The sequence below is a fragment of the Pteropus medius genome, unplaced genomic scaffold (genome assembly GCF_902729225.1).
Source record: "Pteropus medius unplaced genomic scaffold, Ma_sr-lr_union100, whole genome shotgun sequence".
Lineage (NCBI taxonomy): Eukaryota > Metazoa > Chordata > Mammalia > Chiroptera > Pteropodidae > Pteropus > Pteropus medius.
The window spans coordinates 10,162,227-10,188,959 of NW_024340849.1; the positions used below are offsets into that span (position 1 = coordinate 10,162,227).

At 40.5% G+C, this 26,733-nt stretch overlaps 1 protein-coding gene across 5 annotated transcripts in view; it reads left to right on the forward strand.

Moving 5' to 3' along the window:
- The window catches only part of RNF152 (ring finger protein 152), a 70,291-nt gene extending 48,483 nt beyond the window's left edge, over positions 1-21,808 (forward strand). For all 5 annotated transcript variants that reach the window (XM_039840271.1, XM_039840255.1, XM_039840279.1 and 2 more), the window contains one exon: positions 13,720-21,808. In XM_039840271.1, coding sequence (XP_039696205.1) covers positions 13,848-14,459 — 612 coding nt within the window. In that variant the 5' untranslated portion in view covers positions 13,720-13,847 and the 3' untranslated portion in view covers positions 14,460-21,808. The remainder of the gene's footprint in view (positions 1-13,719) is intronic.
- Positions 21,809-26,733: the final 4,925 nt, after the last annotated feature.

Genomic DNA, 26,733 nt, shown 5'->3' on the forward strand with positions numbered 1-26,733 from the left:
AATAGACTGCTGTCTCAATAAACCAATTACATCTGATTCCTGTGACCTACATCAGTTAATGCTTTGTGAGAAATCTATTTCTATTTAAATCTGTATTTGTTGTTCTACTCCTATTATTGCTATGTCTCTATGAAAAGTGCTAGAATACGCATAAGGCAAGGAGACAGCTATTTTCTCTGGCAGTAAATGTCTGTGGATTTTAGTAGAAACAGAGTCAGGAATGGCTAGAAGCTCACTGCTGTCGCTTCATCGACATAGTGACTTGGGATATACTTCACCATTTCTTCTGCTTTGATAAAAATTTGAATTAAGCAGATTTGCATGGATTTACTGTGTTATTTTTGAGACTCACAAAATGAAAATACACTGACAAAAGCTCAGCAGTGGCAGCTTGTAAATTTCTATTTGGTGGTTGAAAACACATTCTTCATATCGGGCAGGACCTTGTACAGGTGGGCTTAATGTTGGGGTGGTTTCTAAAATCCTATTAGTTTTATCAGCTGGCTTGAAAGGCTCTGTTTTAATTTATTTTCTACTTAACAAAATGCATGCTTGTTAAATCAGACTGTTTTTCATTGAAAGGTAGAATTTGGGTAATTTAGAAAATATTCGTGTTTTTAGACACATTTTGTGACTATTCAAAGAAAGGTAAGTTATTGAGGATTTTTTAGCAAGTGAAATGAAAGCTGAAGCTCAAGTTATCGGCAGGTTAAACAGGCTTACTTTAATAGGGGGTAATAGGTATATGGCTATTTGGGGATACTTTTGCCTTACTGAATTAGGATACCAGTTTTTACCAAATAAAATATCAATTACTTTCTTTAAGTAAAACTACTAGTTTAGGAGAAATAAACATTCGATACTATAAAGATAGATATTTTAATGTTTTAAGTAGTTTTATTTTAGTTAAGTAGTATGTATATACATGTGTACTTAACACAAAAACTAAATATCCATATATTATAAATAACAATACAGACTTTTCTTCTTGTTCAAATCCAAAATGCTTTAGAATGACTTTACCCCAACCAATCATAATAATAATAATAATGATAACAACAACAACCTTTTACATTGGTAGAAATTACTATTAAGCGTTGACCATTACTGATTAATTCTGATATTTAGGTGACTCTAAATTGTTTAAAAATATGACTTAAGTATTTTACTTCCCCTAAAATTGAATATAGTTGATGTTATGAAGAATAATTGAAATAACTTTGTAACAAAACCAGTTTAAGAATTAGGAATTGTCTGTCTTGCAGTTTCTATAAAAAAAAAAAGAATTGGATTTTATGTTGCTGATATATAAAAATATACTTACAGATTATGACACATATATCCCCCACACTACTATATTTAGAATATGTATTTATATTCTAAAAAGGTTATATAATTTAATAAAGTGTTTTGGAAATAAATTGCTTTTTATTTGATGATGAGACCTTTAAGTTTTAACATTTAACAAGAAAATTTATTTTATAGAAGTCATTTACGTGTAAAGTTCTTTAATAAAATGAATCATTGCTTTCTACCTGGCATAAAAATTGTGGTTTTACAGTGTTCTTGCTTCAAGGGAAATCTCCTGGAGTAGGGGGCGAGCATTGTGTCCTAAATTGCTTAATTTTTTCCTCTTGAAGCTTAATTATTGTGCATAGTCTTGGATATAAAAATTTGGATAATCCATAACCTCACCTTTCAGTTTTGGGCTCCTTAGAAAGCTGAATATTCTTATTATCATGATAATAAGAGCGTGAGTGGCAGGCACACACTTTTATCTGGGTGTTATTGAGTAAATGAGTGCCCATTATGAACCACCTACCATGGTCAGCGAACTTAATTGCTCTGTAAAGATGCGTCCGTTTAAAGATGAGGGAGCTCAAACTGAATAAGTGACAAAGGGGGAGATGGCGAATCCAGCATTTCTCTACATTGATTCTATAATCACAGCCCAGTATTGAGAGAGAAAGAAATTTACAAGGCAAGAAATGGCTGTGGGCCTTGACAGTCATTATTTGACTGTGTGATGACCTCATAAACAGCTCTAGCATGGTACTACAGAATCTCTTACAAGTATTGTACAGTAGCTTTTGAGAGATGAGAAGAATTTGAACACTTAAGGTTTAATCTCTATAAAGTTAAACATTTGTGTTTCAGTCTCTTCCCCTCCCATTGTTTACTAGAAGGCTTATGAATGAAAATACCTGTTTTTTTATTGTCCCATAATTGATTGATGAAATGTAACTTCCTATTAATAAAAAGTATGTGGTAAAGCTAGTTTCCCAATATTTATCTACATGTGACATAGAAATCAAGACTTCAGTAGATAGAAAATTTCAAGATTCAGAGTGTTTCATCTCCATAACCTTCAGACCCCTTGCTACATTTCCTCAGAGCAGCACGTCTTAAAAATGCTGCCTTCATCCAGTTTCCTGAACCGGGAACCTGGGACCTTCCCCTCAGTCCTCCATTGCTCTCCCCACCGCCTCCATTCCAGCCTTGCCCGTCTCTCCCTTTCAGCGGAAACTCTGCCAATTGATTCTTCGCTCTGCTGCCTGAACTTAAAAAAAAAAAATATGCACGATGGAATATTACTTAGGTATAAAAAGGGGGTGAAATTGTGTTACATGGTTCAATATGGATGAACTTTGAAAACATGCTTAGTGAAATGGGCCAGACACAAAAGGACAAGTATTATATGATTCCACTTACATGAGGTACTTAGAATAGGCAAATTCAGAGCGACGGAAAAGCAGAAGGGAGGTTACCCGGGGCTGGGGGAGGAGGAAAGCTGGGCGTTACTGTTTAACCGGTATAGGGTTTCTGTTTGGGATGATGCAAAAGTTCTGGAAATAGTGGCAACAGTTACATTATAAATGCACTTAATGCCACTGAATTGTACCCTTTCAGAAGGTTAAAATGGCAAAAAATAATGATAATGTAGTTATGATTGACAGGCCCCTACTGCTTACAGGATAAAGTCTAAACTGTGCTTAATAGGAAGAGGCAGGGGCTGCTCTTCCAGCCCCTGGTTTCCCACCTCTTCCCACGAGGTAAGAATGGCTGCTCCCACTCTCCTGGGGGACTCTCTCGGCCTTGCTCAGTACCCCTGGCTGAGAATTGGAAGGAGGGGGAAGGGCCCTGCTTTGGCTTGTGTTCTCGCCCCATCTCCCCTCCTCCCCATCACCCTGCTCCTCACTCCCAGGCCTATTCACCCTCCTTGGGAGCCAGATTTTGCTCTCCGCCCCTGCTGCCTCCTAGTGACGTGGCCTTTCCCAGCCTGAGGAACACCTGCTTTCTTCATCAGGACCAGAATGTGGAGGAGGAGGAAGTGGGCCCCGCTGTTTCCTCCTGTCTCGCTTCAGAACAGTGTAGCCCGGCTATGTTGTAACCTCCACATGCTTCTCCACCTGTTCCCCCACTGGGTTGGGCGCGTGGAGGGAGGGCTGTGCTTCACGGCTCCATTAGTTAGTCCTGCTCCAACTCCACCGCCCGGCGTGGCAGACTGGCCTTCTCCTCTCTGTCACGGCAGATTGTGCCAAGAAGAGACAACTGGGTGCCAGGTAGTGTTCCAAGTGCTTTAGAGGTATTAACGCATTTGACTCTGAGTAACCTGTGAGGGAGGTGCTGTTACCGTCCCCTGTCACAGAGCTATTTGAGTCACTTGCTGGAGGCCACAGCTCTGGTCCCTGCTCCTAACTACACTTGTTTCGCCTCCTCCAGGCCTCTGTGCCTTTGCATATTCTGCATCCTCATCCTTGAAATTAAAATGCTGCCTTTTCCTGAAAAGTCTTTCCTGGTGTCTCCAGACAGACACAGGTGCTCTTACTTCTATTTCTTACCTGAGCCCCACCTTAAGTCCAGATTACATACTGTGCTTTGGTTGTTAACATGGCTGTCTTTGGAGGGGAGGGCCCCATCTTTTCTGTTTAGATTCCCCCAAACCTAGAATAGTGCCTCATACTCAGTGTGTATTTGAATCAATGCGTTCGTGGTAGTATTTGTTACCCTAGCATTTTCTCTGGGAACTGTGAAGGTGAAATTGAATGAATATCTTTTTTAAAAAAACACGGTCCTAGGTCATCTGACAGTACACTCAGAATATTGCCATGTTCCCCTAAACCCAAACCCATAGATAGGGCTTTACACAAACAAATTCAAAGATGGAAAGCAGAATAGTGGCTGCCAGAGGGGACAGGGGTGGGGGTGGGAAGGATAGATGGACAAGGCACAAAGGGACGTTTTGGGTGATGAGAATAGCTCGATTGGTGTGGTGGTTACACAGCTGTATACCTTTGTCAAAACTTGTTGAACTGCACATTTAAAATGTGCTTTTTGTTGTTGATAAATTTTATCTCAAAGTTGACTTAAATAGAAGAAAGCAAGAAGAGAAGTCTTTGGAAATTACTATTTGACTAGGAAAGACGGATTGATGACAGGTGGCATTTGGTTGCACCGCTGTTCAACATCGAGTTGGGAGGTTCGTGCTTTTGTTCTTTCTACTTACCTTGCCTAAATGGAAAATCAACCCTCATTGAGTTACTGCAGCTGGAAGGAAGAGAAAGCGGAAGTAATGAGCAGACTGACAGCTGACTCCCAGTGGCGCTTAATTTTAGTACTGATGCCTTTAGGACATCTTTTCGACTTCAGTCTGAGGCTAAACTGCAGGGAATCATGGGTATTGAGGGGAGGTGCGGGGAGCACTCCACTCAAAGAGAATGATCTTATGAATGGCTTTTGAATGAATGTATTTAAAGAAATATCTGTATAACCCACCAGGTTTTTGACGTACCATCCTTCGCAAGTGTTTAATATAGAATGTTCTCCAGGTAATTTTAAGAAATCTTAAGGAAAAAAAAGTACATATTCTGAAACACTCTGAAGGAATGCCCCATCTGTAAGGGGAATTTACCCAATGTTCCTTCTGGGTAAAAGTGAGCCACTGGAAGGTGCTGCTGTGTAGAGCTGAGATCTGGCCAGATGTGAATTTCTTCAGCTGCTTTGTGGCTTGCTGTAACTACACAAATGGACACAGGAACTGCATGCGTGATCACCATGTCTGTGCGGTTTCATCGAATGAAGGGTTGCCTTTAATCTGGAGCTGTCACAGTGAATTCTGGAGTCATTTGAAGTAATGGATCCATATTTCTAAGTCTGAAGAAAGTTCGGACCTCTATCTGTATGTTCTCACTAATGGTCTTAATACTTGTCGTTGGTGGGACAGGCACATGGTTGTCATTGTTGGCGTTCTTTGCTCAACTGTCTTTCCTCTAGTTGTCTGACTACAGTCATTTGCAAAGACGTCGCGTCTGTGAAGCTGGTGTTCCCTCATTCTCTCCCCCAAACAACCATGAAAATAGTTTGTATTCTGTCGCCTGACAGGAAACTCAGGGGAGATAACGAATGTTAGAGTAGTATGCTAATTTGAGGATAGGTGTCTCCAGAGTAATATTTGAATTTAGGGGATTAAGAGCAGGGCTGATGAGAAATGATATAGATCTTAGGTCAGCAAATGATGGCCTATTGGCCAAATCTGGCTGCGGCCTGTTTTTGTAAATGCAGTTTATTGGAACATACCCTCGCCTAGGCGATCCTGAAAATAGTGTCTATTGTCTATGACTGTTTTCACATTTTGACGGCAGAATTGAGTATTCGTGAAAGAGCCTGTGTGACCCGCAAAGCCTAAAAGCCTAAAATACTTATTACCTGCCTCTTTACAGAAGAGGCTGTGGGTCCCTGGTGTCGACTAAATATAACGGGAAAACATTTAGAAACGAATCGCCTTAATGTTTCTGTTTGTGCTGGAATTCGAGATTGGGGAAAAAAATAGGAGTGGGGACTGCACATGCGTGGTCCACGTTACGAAAATGCACATGTTCACATCCGAGGTTTGTTTGGGGCCTTCAGAGACCCGTGTGCCCTGCACGTGAAGGACGGGGCAATGCGGGCCACAGCAGAGAGAGGCCACTGCTGCCCAGGGAACTTGCCCACCGGGAGGGTCACAGTCTCAGGCCTTAATGCACAACTGCGGGCCCCCAGACCCTTCCCACAACAGTGACTTATATGCATCTCTGTCATCTTTAGGCCACCTTGAGATACCACTCTAACCTTCTGTGTCTCTTGAGGTTTAGAGCCCACCTTGCTGCCTGGGATGGTGTCCACTTGGGTCAGATGTGATGCTTAATCAAAAAAAATAAAATAAATTTTGGTGTCTTTTCCTCTGACTTTTGTTGCTCTCCAGTGTCTCTGGAGTGGGAAGAACAGCGGACCAGCCTGTGGGCTCTTCGGGCTCCAGTGCCCTTTCCAGCGCTAACAAGCAATGATAGTTCTTTGCTCAGTGGTTCTCAGTCCTGTGCATAGTCAATTGAAGATACATCATCACTGGAAGAGTCTACTCTCGGTGCTCGGCCCCGCCTTCCTCCTTTTCCAGTGGTTCTCTGTACACGGGTCTTCCTTCGAGTTGCACACCCAGGCTCCTCGAGGTCGGAGACTTGTTTGCCTTGGTGTCCCCAGTGCCTTGCCCAATGCTCAGCACACGGTGGAGTCCCAGTCCATGTTTTCCTCCCACTACATAGTTTTCCTTCATAGATGTCCAACCATTGGGAAGACTTAGGATTTATGTTTGTTTCCCATTTCTTTGGCTTTACTTACGTGGCGTGTCAGGTCCTTCGTCTCTACTCAGAATTCTGGGTGTTGGGGTCATTGATCATTTTCCCTTTGCTCTTCCTGTCTGTCTCATGATATCTTTCTCTCCAGGGAGCCTGGGGATTTCCTGATGGTCTTTTGTATTATCTCTTCTCTTTTGTGACTGTCCACAAGTTTTCTTCACCGTCAAGGGTGATCAGAGCAAAGGAGGGTGAAGCAGTGTGTCTGATTACGGCCAGCATTAACCTTGGCCTCCATACGAGCCGGACAGCCACGCAGGCTTCTTTTCAAAGACAAGTTGGGACCACCGTCACCCTGTAGCAAGTCCAGGTAACAGGGATAGCTTACTTGATCTGAGAGGGTTATTGACTGGACGTAAAATAGTTATTCTTTTGATTGTTACTACAAAGTGGTGGCAGTTTCTGGTATGTTGTTAGCTCTAGTTAGACTCATTAAACCAAACCAAAGGCATAAGGAAGAAGCTTCTAGTGTAAATTGCCTCCCATTTATTTAGATCCCCACTATCTCATGTAAATGTGCATTCTTATGAGATCATTAATAGATAATATTTTTAAAATGTCAGGTATAACAAGCATAGAACAAAGAGCCTGACAGCTCTGTCTTGCTGTCAGAAACCCAGGAGTGTGTTTAGCAATTACTTAGGTCACAGAATTATTTTTACCAGAAGGTATCACTGGGCGATCATTTAGTCCAGTGTCCTTGCAGGTGAGGACACTGCGGTTCATGGAGAGGTGATTTGCTTAAAGTAACCCTTAACCCGTTTGCTTAAGGGTAGAATTAGAGCTAAAAACCTTGCCTCCTGACCCCTAATAGCAGCTGATAGATATTAAAGCAAACAAACCAACAAAAACCAGTCGTTATCATCACTCATGGCAATACTGAAATTCGGCTTTAATTCTTTAAAGTGTCCTGATTCCAATATACTGTGATTTTAAATATGCATCACTATACTGGGGAGTGGGTCAAATTCATTTATCTTTTTCCCTAACTCAACTCAAGTGAAATGTTCTTGTGTAAATGAGGTGCTCTGGAGACCATGGTTCAGGTTCAGCTGCTTCGTTGTGCTTTTTGCAGCAAGAGCATTGGCGTGTGCAGACAGGGACGGCACCTACGCTGTGCTCAGGTCCATCGGGCCCGTGGTTGTCCCAGTGGGCAGTGCTGGCAGGGACTGACTTTGGCATTCTGGCCGATGTGCTGCCCTCTGCCCATTTAACCATTGATCTCTCTGTCCCGCCCTGCTTGCCTTAGTTACCAGGGCCAGTCTGCCTCCAGCACTGTCACCATCCCCTGCCCACCCCTTTGGTCATCTAAGACTTTCAAGGGACAGTTTTCACTTTCCAGATTCTTTGCATCGCTAAATGCAGCAAATCAAGATGCTTATAGGAAGAAACAGTGCAAATATTAGAGGTTGGGCCAATGGAATTCTCTTATGAGATTATCAGTGTCCTGGAATCCACTGCCTTCTCCATTAAAACAAAGACAGTGGTTACACCAATTGGACTCTACATGTATTAGGCAATTGTGTCCTGAAAGACTTGCTTTCTGCTATACCAGAGGACCAAAAGTTGGTGACATCTGTCACCACCAGACCATTCCTATTCTTGCCACTAATTGAAGTGTTTGCTAAGATCCAATAGAAGTGGTGTTGCCAGTAGAAATACCAAATTAAATGGAATTGTAATTATTTTGTTTAATCCCATTTCAAATATTTACATCTTCTCAAAGAATTAAGTGTCTTGTTTCAGAAAGACCGGCTATTTCAACACAATAAGAAAATCAGGACAGTGGCTAATTTAACCTCTGACTTTGAGATTTTTCTCAGCACGGCCATTGAATTTAAGGTCCTCATGTAGACCATCAAATGGAATAATTCGGGGTCAGCCAGATGTAATCAATATCAGTTCTTGCAACAGACTCCATAGTTAATGCTACTGTCACAAATCTAAATCAGGATGTATGAAGGGTCTTAAGAGTATAGGAGTGAAAGAGTTTAAAAATAAAACTCTTTGGATTATTTATTTCATTGTTGTTGTTGTTGTTTTTCTAAAAGCAACTGGGATTATAAAAATTCAGTGTTGGAGACCTGTGCAATTTTTACCACCCACTGAAGTCATGAGAGTACTTTATCACACTCACATCTTTTATAAAGATGCTGAAAATTATATACTTTTAAAAAGAAGAAATTTTATGAAAATATATCAGTGTTATAAAGTACCAGATATCTACTGCCCCCCAAACAGCAGCAGCAAGACACATACTCCTTTGGCTTTTCACAGATTTTTCCCCAAATCCTATCTCTTCCATATACATAAATCTCAATCTATTTTTTAGAGTATTTTAAAACCAAGTCATGCATTAGTACCAGGATCAGTGATTATTCAAGGCCTTTTATCTGCGCATATCATACAATTGATACTATATGTGAAAATAAGTACCACTTTATGAAGGAGTGTTTGAGCATATAAATTCTATCCTATAAGCCATACTTATAGGAATGCCCTCCCTTAGCCACCACTATTCCTTTTTGTGGTCTGTCTTTCTCTTTGATTTTTACTTTAGATTCTTTCAAAATCGTAGTGACATTTAAAAATTGTTCCAGTGTATTTTAGTGTATGCTCGTTCTTATGCATTCCAGCAAGGCACTCTTTCCTTTGAAATTTAATGAGCATTTTATTTGAACATCGCATCTTGCCATGTTTTCTGAAGCCATCACCAGTGTGTGTGCTTGCGCCTCCGACCAGGAACGGTGACTTTCTTTTCTAGCAAATGTCAGCCGTGTTTCCATCCGCTTCTGTAGCTGACTCACATCTTGAGTGTATGATGAAAGGGAGAAAGAATGATCCCTCATTAGCTTTGGTCCATAGCCTCATAAATTTTCTCCTCTTTACCTAACTAATCATCATCATTACTAGTTATGCTCCAGAAAGTAAACTGAAATGCAATCCAGGCTGGCTTAATGAAGAGCAAATCGGTGTATAAATCAGAGAAGCTTCTGTCAAAGGGGCCTGAGTGTCTGAGCACGGAAAATAGGAACTGTTGCATCATTCTGCTTTTTGTGTTCAGCCTGCGTCGTAAGGCTAGAGCCTACTTGGATGGAGTTGGAAATTGAGTAGTCTAATTTTAAGGAAGCTCGACAGCAATTAACTGAGTATTCCTTGGAACATAAACTCATGAATAAAATTGCATGTTGGTTTTGTTGAAAAATGACAGTGTGGCAGGTCTTGGGGGAGGGCCAAGGAGAACACTTGCATTCTTTTCAAGCTGTTCGAAATGGCAGTTCTTTGAGAGCTGGGAAGTGCCTGATCCGGGGGCAGATCACACATGGCATTGTAGGGAGAGTTAGGAGGGAGAGAACTGGCACCGCGTCCTTCACTACCAGGCAGTATGTGAACTTGAACTCACTTGACCTTCAGACACGACTGCATCATTAAATTGAAAAGGAGAGCAGCTTTGGCCAAGCGAGGATGCGGCCTCCAGGCAGCCGACCGACTTGCTCCAGTGCCCCAGCTGGCAGTCAGCGCCAGAGCAACGATTCACTTTAAGATTCTTTGGGGCCAAAACCTCTATTCTTCCTATTCTGTGAAGCTCCTTTCCACATTTTTTTTCCTAAGGCAGGAAGGTAAATAGTATGGAAAGAAGGAAAGTTAAGAGATACATTGGCGTAATGAAATATTTTTTGTTCCCAGCTCCATTTGTGTTGGAGGTGTTTGTCCTGTGGGTGGCATTCGTAAGGAACGCTCTCTCTAAATTCATAAAACTGCAGGAACCTCTGCTTATCGTGGGCACATCTCCCCAGCCTTGTCATTTCTGCCACCATAGCTCCAAGTGATCAATCCTTCCTGCCTAGAAACACACCCATCTCCCTGTGGTCTGTGCTATCATGGCCTGACCTCTGTCAATGGGCTTAAAAAGTAGGGATCGATGAGAGAATTTGCCAGTATTCACCAGCAAACCCCGTGTTTTCTTTCTTTCTTAAGAAAAAATAAATTCAGTACCTTGGGTATAAAATTGGAAGAATTGAACCCTCGTCGCTAACACCCTGAGATTTCTCTTCCCTTCCACATTCACCATTTCCCATACACGTTCCCATTTCTAAGCTGCCCGCGCCTCCTTTCGCCTGGGCCGGAACGTAAACGCCCCCTAAGGTCCCTCTGCTCCGCTCTGCCTGCCTCGGGCTGACGTCCCTTCTCTGTGGGTGCCGCCTCGTGCAGACTTTTCCCTGCGATAACAACCCCACGTCTTCAGCTTCTTTTTGGCTCTTTGACATCTTCCTGAATAACAGATTTCTTATACCTTCGAGCACCTCAAATGGAACATGGCCAGAATAGAACTCGTTGCCTTTCTCTTGGCGATCCCTGTCTGTCTTAAGGATAGCACCGCCCTCCCAAGACTTCTTCCCGCTCCCAGCGTCACGTGGCGCACGGCCAGAGCCCTCGACTTGCGTAAGACTTCTCCGCAGTCTGCGTCCCTTCGTGCTGATTGCTACTATTTAGTTCAGCTACTCATCACTCTTGTCTAATATTATAATAGCGTCCCAGGGGACCTTTTGAATCTATCCTGAATATTACTGCCTGATGAATCGCTCTCACATTCCTCTTAAGCTTTCTGGTGAATCACTCTCATGCTCTTAACCTTTCTGGTGTTTTCCCATGGCCCGGTAGAACGTCCCACATCCCTGGCCTGGCACGCGAGGCTGTCCACGGTCTGTGGTCTCCGGCCCAGGGCCCGTGTCTGGCTAGGCTCATTCCTCCCCCTCGCTGTAGGACCTGCTTTCCCTTGGCTGGGCCTGTGGGAGGGTGCTTGCAGGTCCTGTGAGAACTTTGTTTCTTTAGAAAGCATCTGTATCAAAAACCTACATGTAAGAGCTAAAACTATAAAACTCTTAGAGATGACATCTCTAGGTTCCTCTCACATTACAAAAAAATCCTCTCAGCAGTGTCACAGCTGGAATAGAGAAATAATTCTGTAATTGCTCATGCTGATTTCTGACCTGAAAATAACCTGTCCTCTGATTTCACATGTCTGAATCCTCCCCATAATCCTGATTTGTCACTGAGCCGTCTCTGATTCCTCCACACATTCCTCCTGTAGGGCAGGGTATCACTTTGTATTTTTATTATAACTAAGTCCTTCCAGCCTGAGAGTTTCTCATGGGTGGTGACAAGTTCTTAGTTTACAAGAGACAAAAAGAAATACCATGACACATGGTAGATATTCAATGAGAATCTGAATGAATAAATGAACGGAAGAGACAATATATTTATTCATTCTCACCTAACTTTAAATTGCTTGAGTAGAATTTGGGTCTGATTCATATTTCTGTCCTATAGGAGCTAGCTTTGTGCATGATAGATACTCGATAGATATTTTTTATTTTCATTTTTTCAGCTTTATTAAGGTATAATTGACAAATAAAACTGTGAGATATTGGAAGTGTACACTGTGGTGGTTTGATAAATATATATACCTTGCGAGATGATACTCCCCATCTTGCTAATTAACACATCTGTCACCTCATATTTATCTTGTGTGTGTGTGTGTGTATGTGTGAGAACATTTAAGATCTACTCTTAGCAAATGGTTATTCAATAGACAGTTCTTGAATTAATAGACAAATAGTTGGCTATGATACACGCTTTCTGAATGATATAATACTATATTTTACTTTCAGTTTGTTTAGGGGCTCTTAAGTATGGCTAAAATATTTTAAAAATATGTTGCTCTTTTGATTGTCACGGTTAATTTTTATCAATGATTTTTTTTTTTACTTTAAATTTTTTCTACCTTCTTAGTTTTAACTTTAACAAATCGTGTATCATTGGGGAGGGGGTGCATTCTTGATTTTACAAAGGAAGTTAGAAAAAGAAGGTTTACTTTTTAAGAAAAATGTGGAGGAGGTTTTCTACGCTATTATCTCCTGCCTCTGGGTATAGGTGGGCTTCTAGGACTGGCAATTATTTCTACAGTAGAGGTTGGATAGTTCTCTGCAGAATCATCAGGGCTCCATCCAGAAACACATAATGTGGATGCTTTCAATAGGAAACACAGTTGGGCAGCCTTTATTGAAACACCCCTGGAGCACTAGGGGGTTCCTGAAACCCCAGTTAAGTTGAACTAAGTTACTCCGCCTCCTGTCGATCCGAGGAGGCTGACACTATTCCTTTGTTTTTCTTTATGGTGAGGGCTGCCTGCCAGTATTCTCCGACCACCTTTCACTGTATACTACTTGATTAAGGTCAGTTAATTGATAGTCTTTGCTTGCCGTGTTACTTGGTGCAAGCCTAAATAGTAATGAAATTGAAAGAACCGCCTGAAAAATATTTATTTTCCTGTATGCCCTTGTGACCCGACTGCCTGAAGGTGCATTGCTGCTGGTGGTTTTGCTATTGTTGTTGTTGTTTTGTTTTTGTTTCTGTCTCTTTTAAATTTCAATTGCAAGGATGCCCTTGGGTCAAATGATTTGGTGGGAAAGATAACAGATGGCTGCATGTGCATCTTTGGCGGCATCATTCTAATGACCTCTGAGGGAGGAACAGCCCTAACCCGCGTAAAATGAGTCAACTAGTTACCTGAAGTACCTAGATCATAAAGTTACCTATACCTGGCCATGAGTACTTACAGGAGGATAAGTAGAGTCAGGAAAAGAAGGTCAGAAGATCAAAGGAAAGAAATTTACTTTTAGAAAATGCTACAAACTTATTGGAAGCAAGAGAATCTCTCCGGTATATTTAGAAGAATAAGCCAGGTCCACTGAAATGCATGAAACAGAAACAACAGACTTCCCCGTTATGAAATATGGGGGCCTTGTGTACCCCAACAGAGGTGTTCATTTCTTTAAAAATGAGCAAATTGTTTGCTGTGACAGGCTGTCTGAGACAAGTCATTCACCTGCCATTGGACATTACAGGAATCCTACAGTCTCACAAGTGGGGAATTTTTATGCGTTTGACCCAGTGTCAATACTTTTGAATAGTGGCATAAATCCATCAGATATGCTGACATCTCAGCTTGTTTGAAACAATTAACTTTGTGTGCATTTTGTATCTCCTTCAGAAATGAACACACCTGAATACGCTAGATGCTTGTGAGCACCCCGCACGACTCAACGAAGGTGCTGGAGTGGTGGACTCTGAGAACAAGCTTCTTCCCTTTGGCCTTGACTTTCCTGCTCCCAGTCCAGGATGGAGACGCTTTCCCAAGATTCTTTGATGGAATGTCAGATCTGCTTCAATTATTACAGCCCCCGGCGAAGGCCCAAGTTGCTAGACTGCAAACACACCTGCTGCTCAGTGTGCCTTCAGCAGATGAGGACAAGCCAGAAGGACGTGAGGTGCCCTTGGTGCCGGGGCATCACCAAGCTGCCCCCCGGCTTCTCCGTGTCACAGCTCCCTGACGACCCTGAGGTCCTTGCCGTCATTGCCATCCCGCACGCCTCCGAGCACACCCCGGTCTTCATCAAACTTCCCAGCAATGGGTGCTACATGCTGCCGCTGCCCATCTCCAAGGAGCGAGCACTGCTGCCAGGAGACATGGGCTGCCGCTTTCTGCCCGGGAGCCAGCAGAAGTCTGTCACCGTGGTGACCATCCCTGCTGAGCAGCAGCCTCTGCAAGGCGGGGCTCCCCAGGAGGCGGTGGAGGAGGAGCAAGACAGGCGGGGCGTGGTGAAAAGCTCCACCTGGTCCGGGGTGTGCACTGTGATCTTGGTGGCCTGCGTCCTGGTCTTCCTTCTCGGCATCGTGCTCCACAACATGTCTTGCATTTCTAAGCGCTTCACTGTGATATCCTGTGGCTGAAGTCGGCGGCGGGGAGTCTCTTGTGGGTGCCAACCAGGGGTTGAGCAGGTGCTGGTGATGGGATCGAGGTGAGGAGATGGGGGCCACGCTGATCATTTGGTGCCGAGCGCTGGCCTCTGGGCTGCCCCTTAATTAACCCAAGACAAACATGAAGGGCAGAATGCGAGGTCTCAACAAGATACCAGGCAGCTTGCTCTGAGTATTGACGGCGGCAGCTTCGAAGACGATTGCATGCATCCTCATAGTCATTTGCTAAATGGACTGTAATTTATGATTTCTCAAAATCATGTTACAAGATAGACACATTCTACTTAGACGTTAAACTGTGCCAGTGCATACAATATGATCTTCTCTAAATGTGGTAGATTAAAACAAAGATGCTGTGTATACAAGTAGAATTAAACCTGAGAATCCACGTAAAAATTCAGCGACAACGTGCAGTGCTGGTTTCTTTCCCTTTTAAAAATGAAACCCAGTCTTCGTTTAGTTGCTAAGGCTTTTTATACTTTTTGAATGGCACCCAAATTAAAATAAGTCAAGTGGACAGTCGTTTTAAAGAAAATATTCGAACGTTTCCAATGTGTTGTGTTTTGTCATGTACCTTCATTTTTCTTCCTTTGTGATTAGAGCTCTATACGTGTTTATGAAATTGAAAGCCCAACGGGGGAGCAATAAACTGAGTAATAATGAGAAATGCCTAATCCCACAGGAAAACTATATGCCAATTTTTCTCAAGCCATCTCACAAAATAAGAATTTTAAATGTAAATATTATGTATTCGTGTGTGTGTGCGTGTGTGTGTGATTTGATTTACCTCAGGTTTTGAATCTTTTCAGAAGACTCTTGATGGTAGGACTTTGTGGACATGGATGAGTCCGGGGTCTGAAACGGTGGCCATCCCTGAGCACCAGGACCCACTGAGTGAGATGTCACGTACTCATCACTTCCAACACCTGCTCCTCTTCTGTGTATTCAAGTCCTGTGTTCTGTGAGGCACAAATGGAGCATAACAGATTCTGTCTTTTCTCCTAGTTTGGGGTATTGTAATAGCCATGAGTGTTGGTAACTGATGACAAACCCGGACTGGCATTTTAATAATTAGTCCATGATTATTTTTTTGAAAGATATTGTTCCATGAGAGTTAAACCATTCAGAAATCTAGTTTCTTCTTGTTGTATAAGTGAGAATATCTCTTGTATTTTGAAATATGTTTTTATTGAGAAAAGTGGCAAGGTAAACCAATGACTCACATTCCTGATTGAAGTGGACCAGTTGATCCTAAATTCTCAAATGTTCTTAAATGTGTAATTATCTCTAGATGCTCATGAAGAAAGATCTACTAGTATTAAATGGTAAATTCCTATGCCTGGATGTGTGTGCATTCAGAAGAAGCTGCGAGCTTTATAGTTCTTTCCAGCTTCTCTTAGGGAATTCATGAAGCAAGTGGTATGTGACAAGGACTTCACTCATAAATATGTCTATTTGTGTTCCATTCAATCTATGAAAGTAGAGGAGAGAAAGACAAGCAGTGACTGGTTCCGAAAAGCAAGGCTAGAAATCAACGTGTAAGATGAAGACAATTTAATTTGCTTATACACTAACTATTACCTTCAAGCAGTAAAAATATGCACATTAAAGTGATGGAAATCATGTGAGATAAAATGACAGTATAATAACTAGAATCCAAAGTTAACACTGTTCATTGCTGTGAGGATTCAGTGTAAAAATACAAACTCGGGTTTTTCAAATCTTTCAAATTTTTCGTAAGACCTTTAGGAAATGTATTTGAAAGCTCAGACTAGAAATTAGGTTAAAATGCCATTTTATTGTGTAAGCTATTGGGCATTATACAACAAATCTAGGATTTATTTGGTATTAATAATTTAGGTATCATATTAGTTGAATGCTATCCTCTATTACGTAACGTAATATACTGTTGGTTTAGTGTCGATTTCTCAAACTCAACCAGGCCCCTGTAATGCATGTTTGACCTAATTTCTATTTCTCTTGGGGAAAAAACAAAAAAACAAAAAAACAACCCACAGAAATGTTGCATTAAGAAGACAACATTTCAAATGGACTTTGCCCTTGCAATTTTAAGCCAGGCCATGTTTAAATTAATTTTGTAAATGATATCTACATATGTTTATGTACAGTATGAAATGACTGGCTGTGTAGTATAGTATCTGATAGGATTCTGTGTGTTAAGTAGGTTATATACAGACACTAATGTGTGTGACAACACAGCGCTCGGTTTTTTTTGTGCAAAACCATTGAGTTAAAATGTCTATGTAACTTTTACTTAACATAATCCCATGCTAGAGCTGCAATTAAGCAGTGCAGAATTAATCAGCTCTGTGATAGTCTTGACTTTACGATGTAAGGTAACAATAACAACCAAAATCAGAATTGTGTGTGAGTTTTACTGACATGAGAAACACTGTTTAAATGAATTCTGCCTGCAGTTCCTTATGCACCTGTTAAGGTATGCATTCGTGTGTGTGTGTGTGTGTGTGTGTGTGTGTGTGTGTGTGTGATGTGTGTCTCCAGCCTGCCTGATAGACTTTTTATAGACTTAATGATATGATAATATTTGGTATCCCATTGCTCTGGCCTCTTCTGGCATTAGCCAATGACACTAATAACTCATCTACCCCATGTGACAAAAGTCCAGTGACACAATCGGCCAGAATTCACAGTTGCACATCAATGAAAAAGGAAAAAAAAAACCTCCATAACCGAAAGCACAGAAAGTTACCACTGAAAGCAACTTCTGATGGCTTCCGTTGTAGGTGAGTCTGCTGAGGCCCACAGAGGTGCAGGGCAGCTTGTGATTCTGCAGCAAAAGGGAGACAAGAATTTTGCACTGCAGTTTCTTCTCGCCCTTTCCTAGGCCTGTTGACATCTTTGTCGGGCTGTGGATGACCTTTTTCAGGGTGGATGAATGTCCTTTACTAACTCAACTCTTGCTTTCAAGTTGTTGTTTTTTAGTTTAGTAGATTTACATATTCACTTTAGTTAGCATCTACCTCTCTGGGAAATGAAAGGAGGGTTGATTTAAGGATGAGTACAGACTTTTAAAGAAAACCATGTGATTTGATTTTTTTAAAATTGCAAACCATTGGTTTCCCTGCTCCTCCCCGTATGTAAAGGACAATGAGTGTTGTGTAAATAGTAAACTATAAGAAGCATGAATTTTCATCTTTATTAATGATCTTGACCTAAGCAAGAGAATGCTTAATATGTTAAATAGAGCCAAGTATGCTGTCAAAAAGCATTGTTTTTGGAAAATTTTTGTATAATGACTCGGGGCATAAGTTGTGATGAAAAGGCATATCTGTTCTCAGTTCTAGTCATATTTTATGATCAGAAAGCTATAAGGTATTTTCTTATAAGAATATAATTTAAGGTTAATCTTGTGCATGACTGAAGAGCGGGTCCCTTGAAGGGTACACCATGTCCTGGTGCTGCCCTTGGGATCTTGTAGAACTTTCTGTGATGATGGGAATGTTCTATAACCTGTGTGGTCCAATACAGTAGCCACTAGCCACACTGGCTGTGGGGCAACTGAAGTGCTGGGTTAGTTCGACTGGGGAACTGGATTTTGTATTTTATTATTTAGTTTTAAGTTATTTAAAATTAGCACAGTTGTGGATGGTTGTGCAATGGGAGATAGCTTCTAAGTGTTTGGAGTAACAGTAAGGCTAAGAAGACAGTTTGTGGCTTAGTAACATGCAGTTGGCTAAAAAAAAAAAATTTCTGGGCTTAAAAAGTATATGATCTCAAGTATGACAGCAAAAAGTCATTGATTGCCCTTTGGAGTTATTACTTAGATGCTTTGGATCAAGGGATGATCAGCAAAGCTTAAAGAGTGCTTTGTGAAGCCCCTTTTCTGGGATCATTAGCTGCATGTGAATCTGTTATCCAAAAATAGTAGTTAGACAGTAGCTGTAAAACGTTTGACTTGCAAGCTATGCATGACTTGTACTGTGAAAATGTGTTTAGGGTCTTGTGGCCAAAAAGTAAATGTTACAGAAAAAAAAAAAAAAAGCCTAATGAAATCCCTCTTCACATCCAACATCTCACCCAGACTTCATTGCTGCATTAGTAAGGTGTGAAGTATAAGAGCAAGCTTGTTTTGCACTGTTCATAGAGAGTTTTTGTTTGCCCTTGAAGTCTGCCAGCTTGTCATTGTATTTGGTATGTGCATATGGGTATCATTTTTCATTTGCTGGACTAAAACATAGGTACTATTTTTAGAGTGAGATTTGACATAGTTTTAGTCTTGTTTGTTTTTTTGTTTTTTTTTCATTTTCATTATCACAGAAAGAATTGAAGATTTACAGCCTGGCACAAAGGCACCTTTTTTTTTTTTCCCAAAATTAAAAAACATTGCTCGTGGAACTTAAAGACTTGAGGGTTATTAAAGTTACTAAAATTGCTTTTTAAGTGAGTAAAGGGAAGCAGAAAATTCAGTTTTGATATATTCATAGAAAGTTCAGACTCTTCCTGATAATATAGTATTTATTCCAGTCTAGATATTCATTTAAATAGTTCCCATGGCTTTATTTGAAAACCCACACTGTATGTATGGTTGGTTAGTCCGCTTTTCATTGTTACTAAATATAACATATGCCAAATGCATTTGCTTCAATTTAGCAGAATAGAGTTGATTTTTTTTTCCCCTTAGAGCTCATGGATGGCCATTGGCTATTCTTTTTAGCTTGTCTTTAAAAATTATTAAAAATCTTTTTTTTTTTTTGCTGAAATGGTAGTTTTTCTTTAGACTTAAGAGGTAGTTAGAAGTCCAAAAGGTATTGGTATGAGAGGAGTGATATACAAAAAGGTTTGAATTTCTATCTTCTCTGAGCAAAATGATGCTGCTAACTAGTCAGCATTTTATTTTCCACAAGACATGTCATTAGTCAGTTTATTTGTCATCCTTGACCTAGAAGAACGAAGCTGTTCCTTACCATTTCCATCATTCTCGGTAAACTATCACTCACAGAATAATCTTTACCAAAACAAACTCTAAAGTAAAATGAGATAGTCATCATAATCCAGTAACCGTTTTCAAAACAGTAGTCTCTTTTTCAAAGGTGATGATGATTAGTTGGTGATGAATTTTGTTAAACATGAAACACTTCTTAAAAATAAATGAAAATTCAAGCCATTGATTTTTCTGACACAATTCACTATATGTAGATATATATCTATGTCTATACATATACATATGTACACAGTTTAGCAGTAATAGGAGTTAAAAATCAAGTAAAAATCTTGTTAGACATGTTTTCCAATACGCGGGTTATATAATGTTGAATTTAGATGTTAATATCTTAAATTCTGTAGGCTACATACATTATGTCAAGTCAACCACCTTTGGGAATTTCTGTGTAACTAAACTTTTGAGACTTTTCAAACACACGAAAAGGTGGGTTCTATATCCATTTTATTGGAAAGCCATTGATGATTGAAGGACGTAAGCAGGTGTGGGACATTTACTTTCTGTCTTCGAAATAGCTATTATTTGGCTCTGCTTAAGTCATCACACTGTTATTCCTGAACTCTTACTATATGGCTCTGATTTTTCTGCACAAGTTTCCCTGCCCAGTCAGGCCAATAATAATAATAATTATTATTTTTTTCAGGATTCACTGCCTGGGGTCTCCCACTGTGTATATCTCACTTATGATGTCGTGGTGCTTGAAAACACTCATCTCGTTAAGCTAGACTTTATTATTCTAGTCTAAAGTTTTTGATACTGTTCATATTATTATCTTTTTAGGGACAATCAGTCTTATTTGTGGCATTGTACTGAACGGGGAGTCTCTTGAAGTCTGTTTTTCTGGGAATGTTCTCTTCTAGCTGTTCCTAGAACACTGCTCTGAATTCATCACTGCAGGGCATAGGGCTAGTAGCCCATGTGAAGGTCTTCTGTGGCCTCCCTGGGTTGTGAGTTATTGGGCTAGTTTAACAAGAGTTTTCCAAAGGTAAGCTCAGTTTTTAATTTGCCATTTGCTTTTTGAGAATCTAGAAGTAGAAGGTTGGATATGATGGTGGTGAAGGAGCTTGAGCTGTCAGAGGAAAGAAATAGATGAGGAAATGACCCTTAACGGCGAACTAGTTGACATCTATGTCATCTGTATTCGAATAGTGGGAGGGTGGAGTAGCTGGTATCTTATATTGTGCTTCGGAAAATCCCTGCTCCAGTTTTCCTGGCCGAGGGAGAACCCAGTTATTAAGTGGATCCTGTGTTGGTCTGTAGCAACAGGTGGGCGGGTCCTCCCGGTGAGTGAGAAAACGCTTGCATAAAAGGGAAAGGAATCCGGAATGGGACTATAGCTCCAAAACCAGTTATATAGAAGCTGGAGGTCGGTCATGGCAGAAACCAAATGAAGGAAGAAACAGAGGGCAACTGGGAATAACTTGACCAAAGCACAATTTGTCATTCCAGTGTGGCCTACCAAGTTTAATTCAAGATATTTAAGTTGACATATAGGGAATGTGCTCAGCAGATGAGGTGGTCCCATGAGGCTGCTCTGGGTTGTCAGCACACTAGGCAATTTCAGAGCCTGCCCTAGAGTTGGTTGCTGAGTCATTACAAAGTAACGATGCCCTCTGAACCGTGGATGCATGCCTGTGCTGTGGATGTATCTCGACTTCAGTCAGGTTCATACTATTGGAGAGACTTGTTCAAGAATATTTTGGTTTCTATCTTGGTTGTTGTCATTTATTACATTTTTTTCTCCCACCACTTGTTCCTGTTTGCCTCACTTGACAGTTGCAGGTGGGGATGCTGGTTTCAGCTTGGGGTGGTTACAAACTCCCAACATAAGCCATGCAGCTGCTACACAGGGTTCCTGCCATTCTTATGGCTCCATTGGTGGGTTCCCTGGCCCTTTTGATAACTAATACTCCAGTCAAATGGCTAGATTAATGCTGCTCAGAGGCTGTTAACTCAAGTCCTTGACATGTTTCATTTATAATTATGTGGATTATTTATTTTAGGAGCTTTTCTTTTAAAAGGCCAAATCGGCCTACAGATAAGTGAGCTGCTGGGCTATGTAGAAAATGTTGTCCAAATGTTGCCAAATATTAACTTCATAAGGGGGATATCAAGCTGCTGTTTATAAATCTGAATGTCTTAAAAGCATTCTTGCTTGCTCTCTCTGTTGTAGATGGTGTCATAGCAGGTCCTGAGTTTTTCCAATGAACCCAATTTTAATACATGGTATTTTTGTATGCCAAACTGATGTCTTGTCCTTTGTATATGTGGTAATGTTGATTTTATGACTACTGTTAAAACACATTTGCTATGATTAAAATTCATAAAACTATTTCAAATAGACTCATGTGTTGGTTTCCTTTTCCCCTCACACCAAGGAGATAAAAAAATTGCCTGGGATTTTCATCACCAGCTACTTTAGAATTTTAATAGACTAGGGCAATAAAGCAATAAGGAGCTCCTGAGCCAAGGATTTTAAGTGGAGGTGACCTTCAAGTGGCTCCTCTGAGAAGATGAAAAACTCATTTGTAATGAGTAAGCCCAAGCACGTTTTTGCAACTTGGGTTTTTGTAGCTTCTGGTGGCCCTACCTTTATCCGCCATTGTTTAGAAATGACACCATGTATGGCAGACCCCAGGTGGACCATCTCATACTGAGTGTAGGAGAACATTTACGTTTCTTGAGAGGCGGTGTGACCTGCCTTGGCTCTGAGTATGGAAAGGTATCCTTCGGTATATGTTTTCATCAATGGGACAGAGGGCCTTTTTGGAGCGCCTTTTTTGATAAAAAAAAAAAAAAATCCTGTCTTTCAATAACTATGGATCACGTCAAGGAATTTCAATTCAGTTTAGCAGGTGGCCTGATCCTAATTAAGAGGTTAATCACCTAATGTGCATGGATGCCAGTATAAGCACGCTCTGGCTCTCTCTGGGAAATTAAAAAATCCCATGGTTTCAGAAGTGAGAGCTTACGATATTCAATACCCATTTCTTGTACCAAAAAGCAAGCTTCATAATAAGGAGTCCAGATTTTTGAAAATGAAAACTTATTTAGCATAGTTTAGAAATTCCTGTGTGAATTTCCCTGGTTTCAAGTAGGGTGGTGGAGGTTTGGGGGTGGGGAGATGATTGCGGGGATTCTCTTATCATTAGAGAGCTGTTTGTTTATGCTTGAGTTTTTCTACCAGATAGAGATGCCTTTGATTCTCCAGGTCTTAGCTCTTCTATGCCAGGACTGGGTTGGAGGGGACTTCTGTATAGACTTAGTGGGGGCCAGGGTGAAGGAGAGGGGATCATGGGAGATCCCTCCATGTGTGTCTTGTCTGGAGTAACCTACTTTGGCAACTTCTTCAGATAACACTCCATTTAGATGGCACAGGTTTTCTGCCTCTGGGGATGGGGCCTGAAGGAGAGAGTGAGCCCATGTCAGCTCTAAGATCTTTGCCATTCTGGCCCCTCTAAAGAGAACTGAGTGTGAGTAGCTGAAAGTCCAGAGGGTAGTTGTGAAGCGTGTGCCAGAAGTAGACGGAGCCAGGCCTGGTGTTGACTGCGTGTCACCTTCACCTTCATTCCTTACACAATCCCCTCCAAACACTCAGCCAAATTTCCCGAAATGAAGCCTATCTGCCAATGCATTATTCGTCTTAATGCCTTTGTTTCCAGTGACAGTTCATGGAAGATTAACCCATATTTGGTGTACACGAAATAGCACTAGGGCTGGGGGGAAAGGAACTGGTCCTAGAATTAGACTGAGCCTCTGCCTTTCTTTTTATAGGTTTGAAAACTTTTGCACCATTTTACTTGACCCCAAAAATGATGCAGTTGTAACTGGAATCAGTCTCTCTCATTCCACATACTTACTGCTCCTTGCCTTCCCTATCTCCACACTATTGGGCTTGATAAATGACTGTCTATTATTTGCAAGACTGGGTGAATATATGTGTGTGTGTATGTATACAGATGAACATGTCATGGACTCTTGGTACAGATATGTTTTAAGGTTGAAAGAGTGAAGATATTTAGCGAGAGATCAGAGTAGGGAAAAGTACTGGGATCTTGCAACAAAGAAAGGATCATTTATTCACATAGAAACATGAGGACAATTAGAAGGAGTTCCCCTTCACTCACTCCTTCACTCAGGTCCCACAGATGCCAAGCATTTGGGATGCTGAGAAAAATAAGATAGAAATGTCCCCTGTTCTCAGGGGCCTCACAGTCTTGTGGGGGAGACAGGCATTAATAAATAAACCATGTTTATGTCCAATGAAGAGAGAGGTACATGCTGTTTAAACGCATTTAAGAGAAGAGGGCCAGCTGACCTAGTGGGTTCAGGGTTGGGAGGAAGTCAGAAAAGGCTTTCTGGAGAAAGCAACTTCTAGGGTAAGATCTGAAGGATAAATTGGGGCCAGTGAGGACCATTTGTATAAACACATTCAAGAAGGAACAGTAATAGACAAAGGAGGCACGAGGCCTTTTAGGAAACAGAGTCGGCTTTTCTTGTTAGGCTCCCTGCCATTTGTGCATTGACTTGTGTCGTGTTACACTGCAATGGATGGTATTTCAGTATAAATGTTCGGTCCCCAAGAATATCCACAAAGGAGCATTTCACAAAGGCACAGTGTGGGGTCTATTCTGCCGGAACATATTTTCATCAGACATCACTATGTGTGAGACCAGCTCCACAATGGACGTTTCAGCTCATTGTGCTTGCATAACGCGTGGTTATTTTCCTTTGCCTGCGTCATGTGCAGAGGAAAGGACATATGGAGTCCTTTGTCCCGATACTTATTGTGCTCTTGGTTTCTGAATCAAATGGACCTAGAGGCTGGTATTGCAGACATAGGCTACAGATCAGCCTCTAAAGGTAAAGTCTTGAGAAAAGCATTTCCTGAGCTATATTTTGAGATATTAGCAGGGGTTATATGAAAAAAAAATGTATTGTGGTTAAACTGGAAAAATACTTGGTTAAACAGGTAGTGTTCTAAATCGTAGAACTTTTCAGAGCTTTAACATGTGTGAGTTCTCTAGAGAAATAGAACCAATAGGATGTGTGTGTGTGTCTATGCTTTCCCCCACGTATGTACATATATGTATATAAGATCAATGTATACATAAGGTCTAAGTACCTAGATTGTATGTATACACATACATATATCTATACATTTCTATCATCTATACATATATCATATATGGTATATATACATATCTATATCCGTCTAAGTATGTATATATGTATCATCTATCTATCATCTATTATCTCTTTATTATCTATCATCTATCATCTGTCTATTATCATCTATCTATCTATCTATCTATCTATCTATCTATCTATCTATCTACCTATCTATCTATCTATCTATCATGTACCTATCTATCATCTGTCTGTCATCATCTACAGAGAGATTGATTTTCAGAAATTGGCTCACATAATTGTAGAGGCTGGCAAGTTCAAAATCTTCCGAGTAGGGCAGCAGGCTGCAGACACTAAGAAGAGCTGCTGTCGCAGTCAAGTCTACAGGTGGTCTGCTGGCAGAACTCCTCCTCCTCGGGGGAGCTCAGTCTTCTCTTAAGATCTTCGACTGATTGAATGGGCCCACCCACCTTATGGAGAACAAACTAGTTTACTCAGAGTCTACCAATTTGAATATTAATCTCATCTATTTAATACTTTCATAGCAACATCCAGACTAGTGTTTGACCAAATATCTGGGTATTGTGACCTATCCCAGCTGACACATAAAAGTAACTACCACAGTATGCTAAAGAGCCTTGAAAATCTCTAAAAGGGGAACATATTACATATCACTTTCTCTCTCTCAACTTATCTGAGCAAAGAATTCATTATGTGCAGAACATGTATTAACATTTGATAGAACACAGTTTAGGGAATATTGATCTTGAGTAATAATTCACAATTTTAATTTACCCCAGATAAAATTTAGCAAAAAACAAATTCATAAAGTGCTTATTATTTATGTAATTAGATTAAATCATTAGCTCATATGTTTGCTTTTTTATTTTAAAATGTTATGCAAATGTAACAATATTTGTGTTAGATTTACCTTGGTAGTAGATTTAAGTGATTTTCGTGCTAAATTCCATGTACTGCACACATTACTAGGGAAATATTCTCACATTAGGAAATTATGGTGGGATATATGTAACATCTGCTTTAGTAATAAGGGTGTAGATGATTCATACTTGGGCACAGTGCATACATACCAGAGTAGTTTGGGAAAATTATAGCCTAAAAATTCATAAATATTCATTAGTACATACTAATGGGTTAAAAACAACCCACAACAAACTAAATTGATGATGATCAACAAAGCTAACAATAATTTGCTATTAAGAAGCAAGAAGAGTGCAGTTAAAAAACATGATCATTCAAGGCAGTACTGAGGGTGAATCTGTATCCTTCCCCCAACTTGTAGACGTTCAACTATTTGCATATTTGCACATGTGCAGTAGAAGTCTTACAATGTTAGTAAAATACTGAATTAGTAAAATACTGAATTGGAGCCATGCCTAAACTCTCTAAACTCTAAAAAGCATTAATTTTAGTTTAAAAATACCAAATTTATTATTTATTTTTATTTTTATTTTTATTATGGTGACATTTGTCAATGAAATCCAGTAAGTTTCAGGTGTACTAAAAACACCAAATTTAGCAAAAAAAAACATATGTAGGTAGCTACTAATGGGTTAATCTCATTCAGGCATTAAAGAAAAAGTTTTGGGACTGGTAGGGGCAATCCAGTAGGAAGACCAGTTGGCCCTCTGGGCAGTACTTTGAAAACCACTGCTAGTGGACTAGGCAAAGGAATTTACGAACATATGCAAAACACATGAATTAAAAATAAATTATTTTTCCATTTTATAGAACATCGCTTTAATAGAAATATAAATTTCGTGGAACAAAATCAATAGTTGTAATATTTACTTTCAAATATACTCAATATATAGGCAATATAAAGACTCTTCGAGCGTTCATAAATTTCTATCACATGGTCCCCACTGCACAGTTAAGTAACCTAGTCCCCTGGCCTTCCTACTTAAGATGAATCACATCTCCTTTCTAGCTTTATATTGGGCAACCAAGAAATGGTCCCACTTTTATCCCATGCTAATCTGCCCCATCCTCAAACCATCAAATGGGCAACATTCATTCATTCCAAAGGAAAATGTTTGCACCTCCTGAACTTTCAGCCCCGCTCTCCTCATCTTTCTCGAGAAAGATATTTGGTGTGGTTTTTATTTTTATACA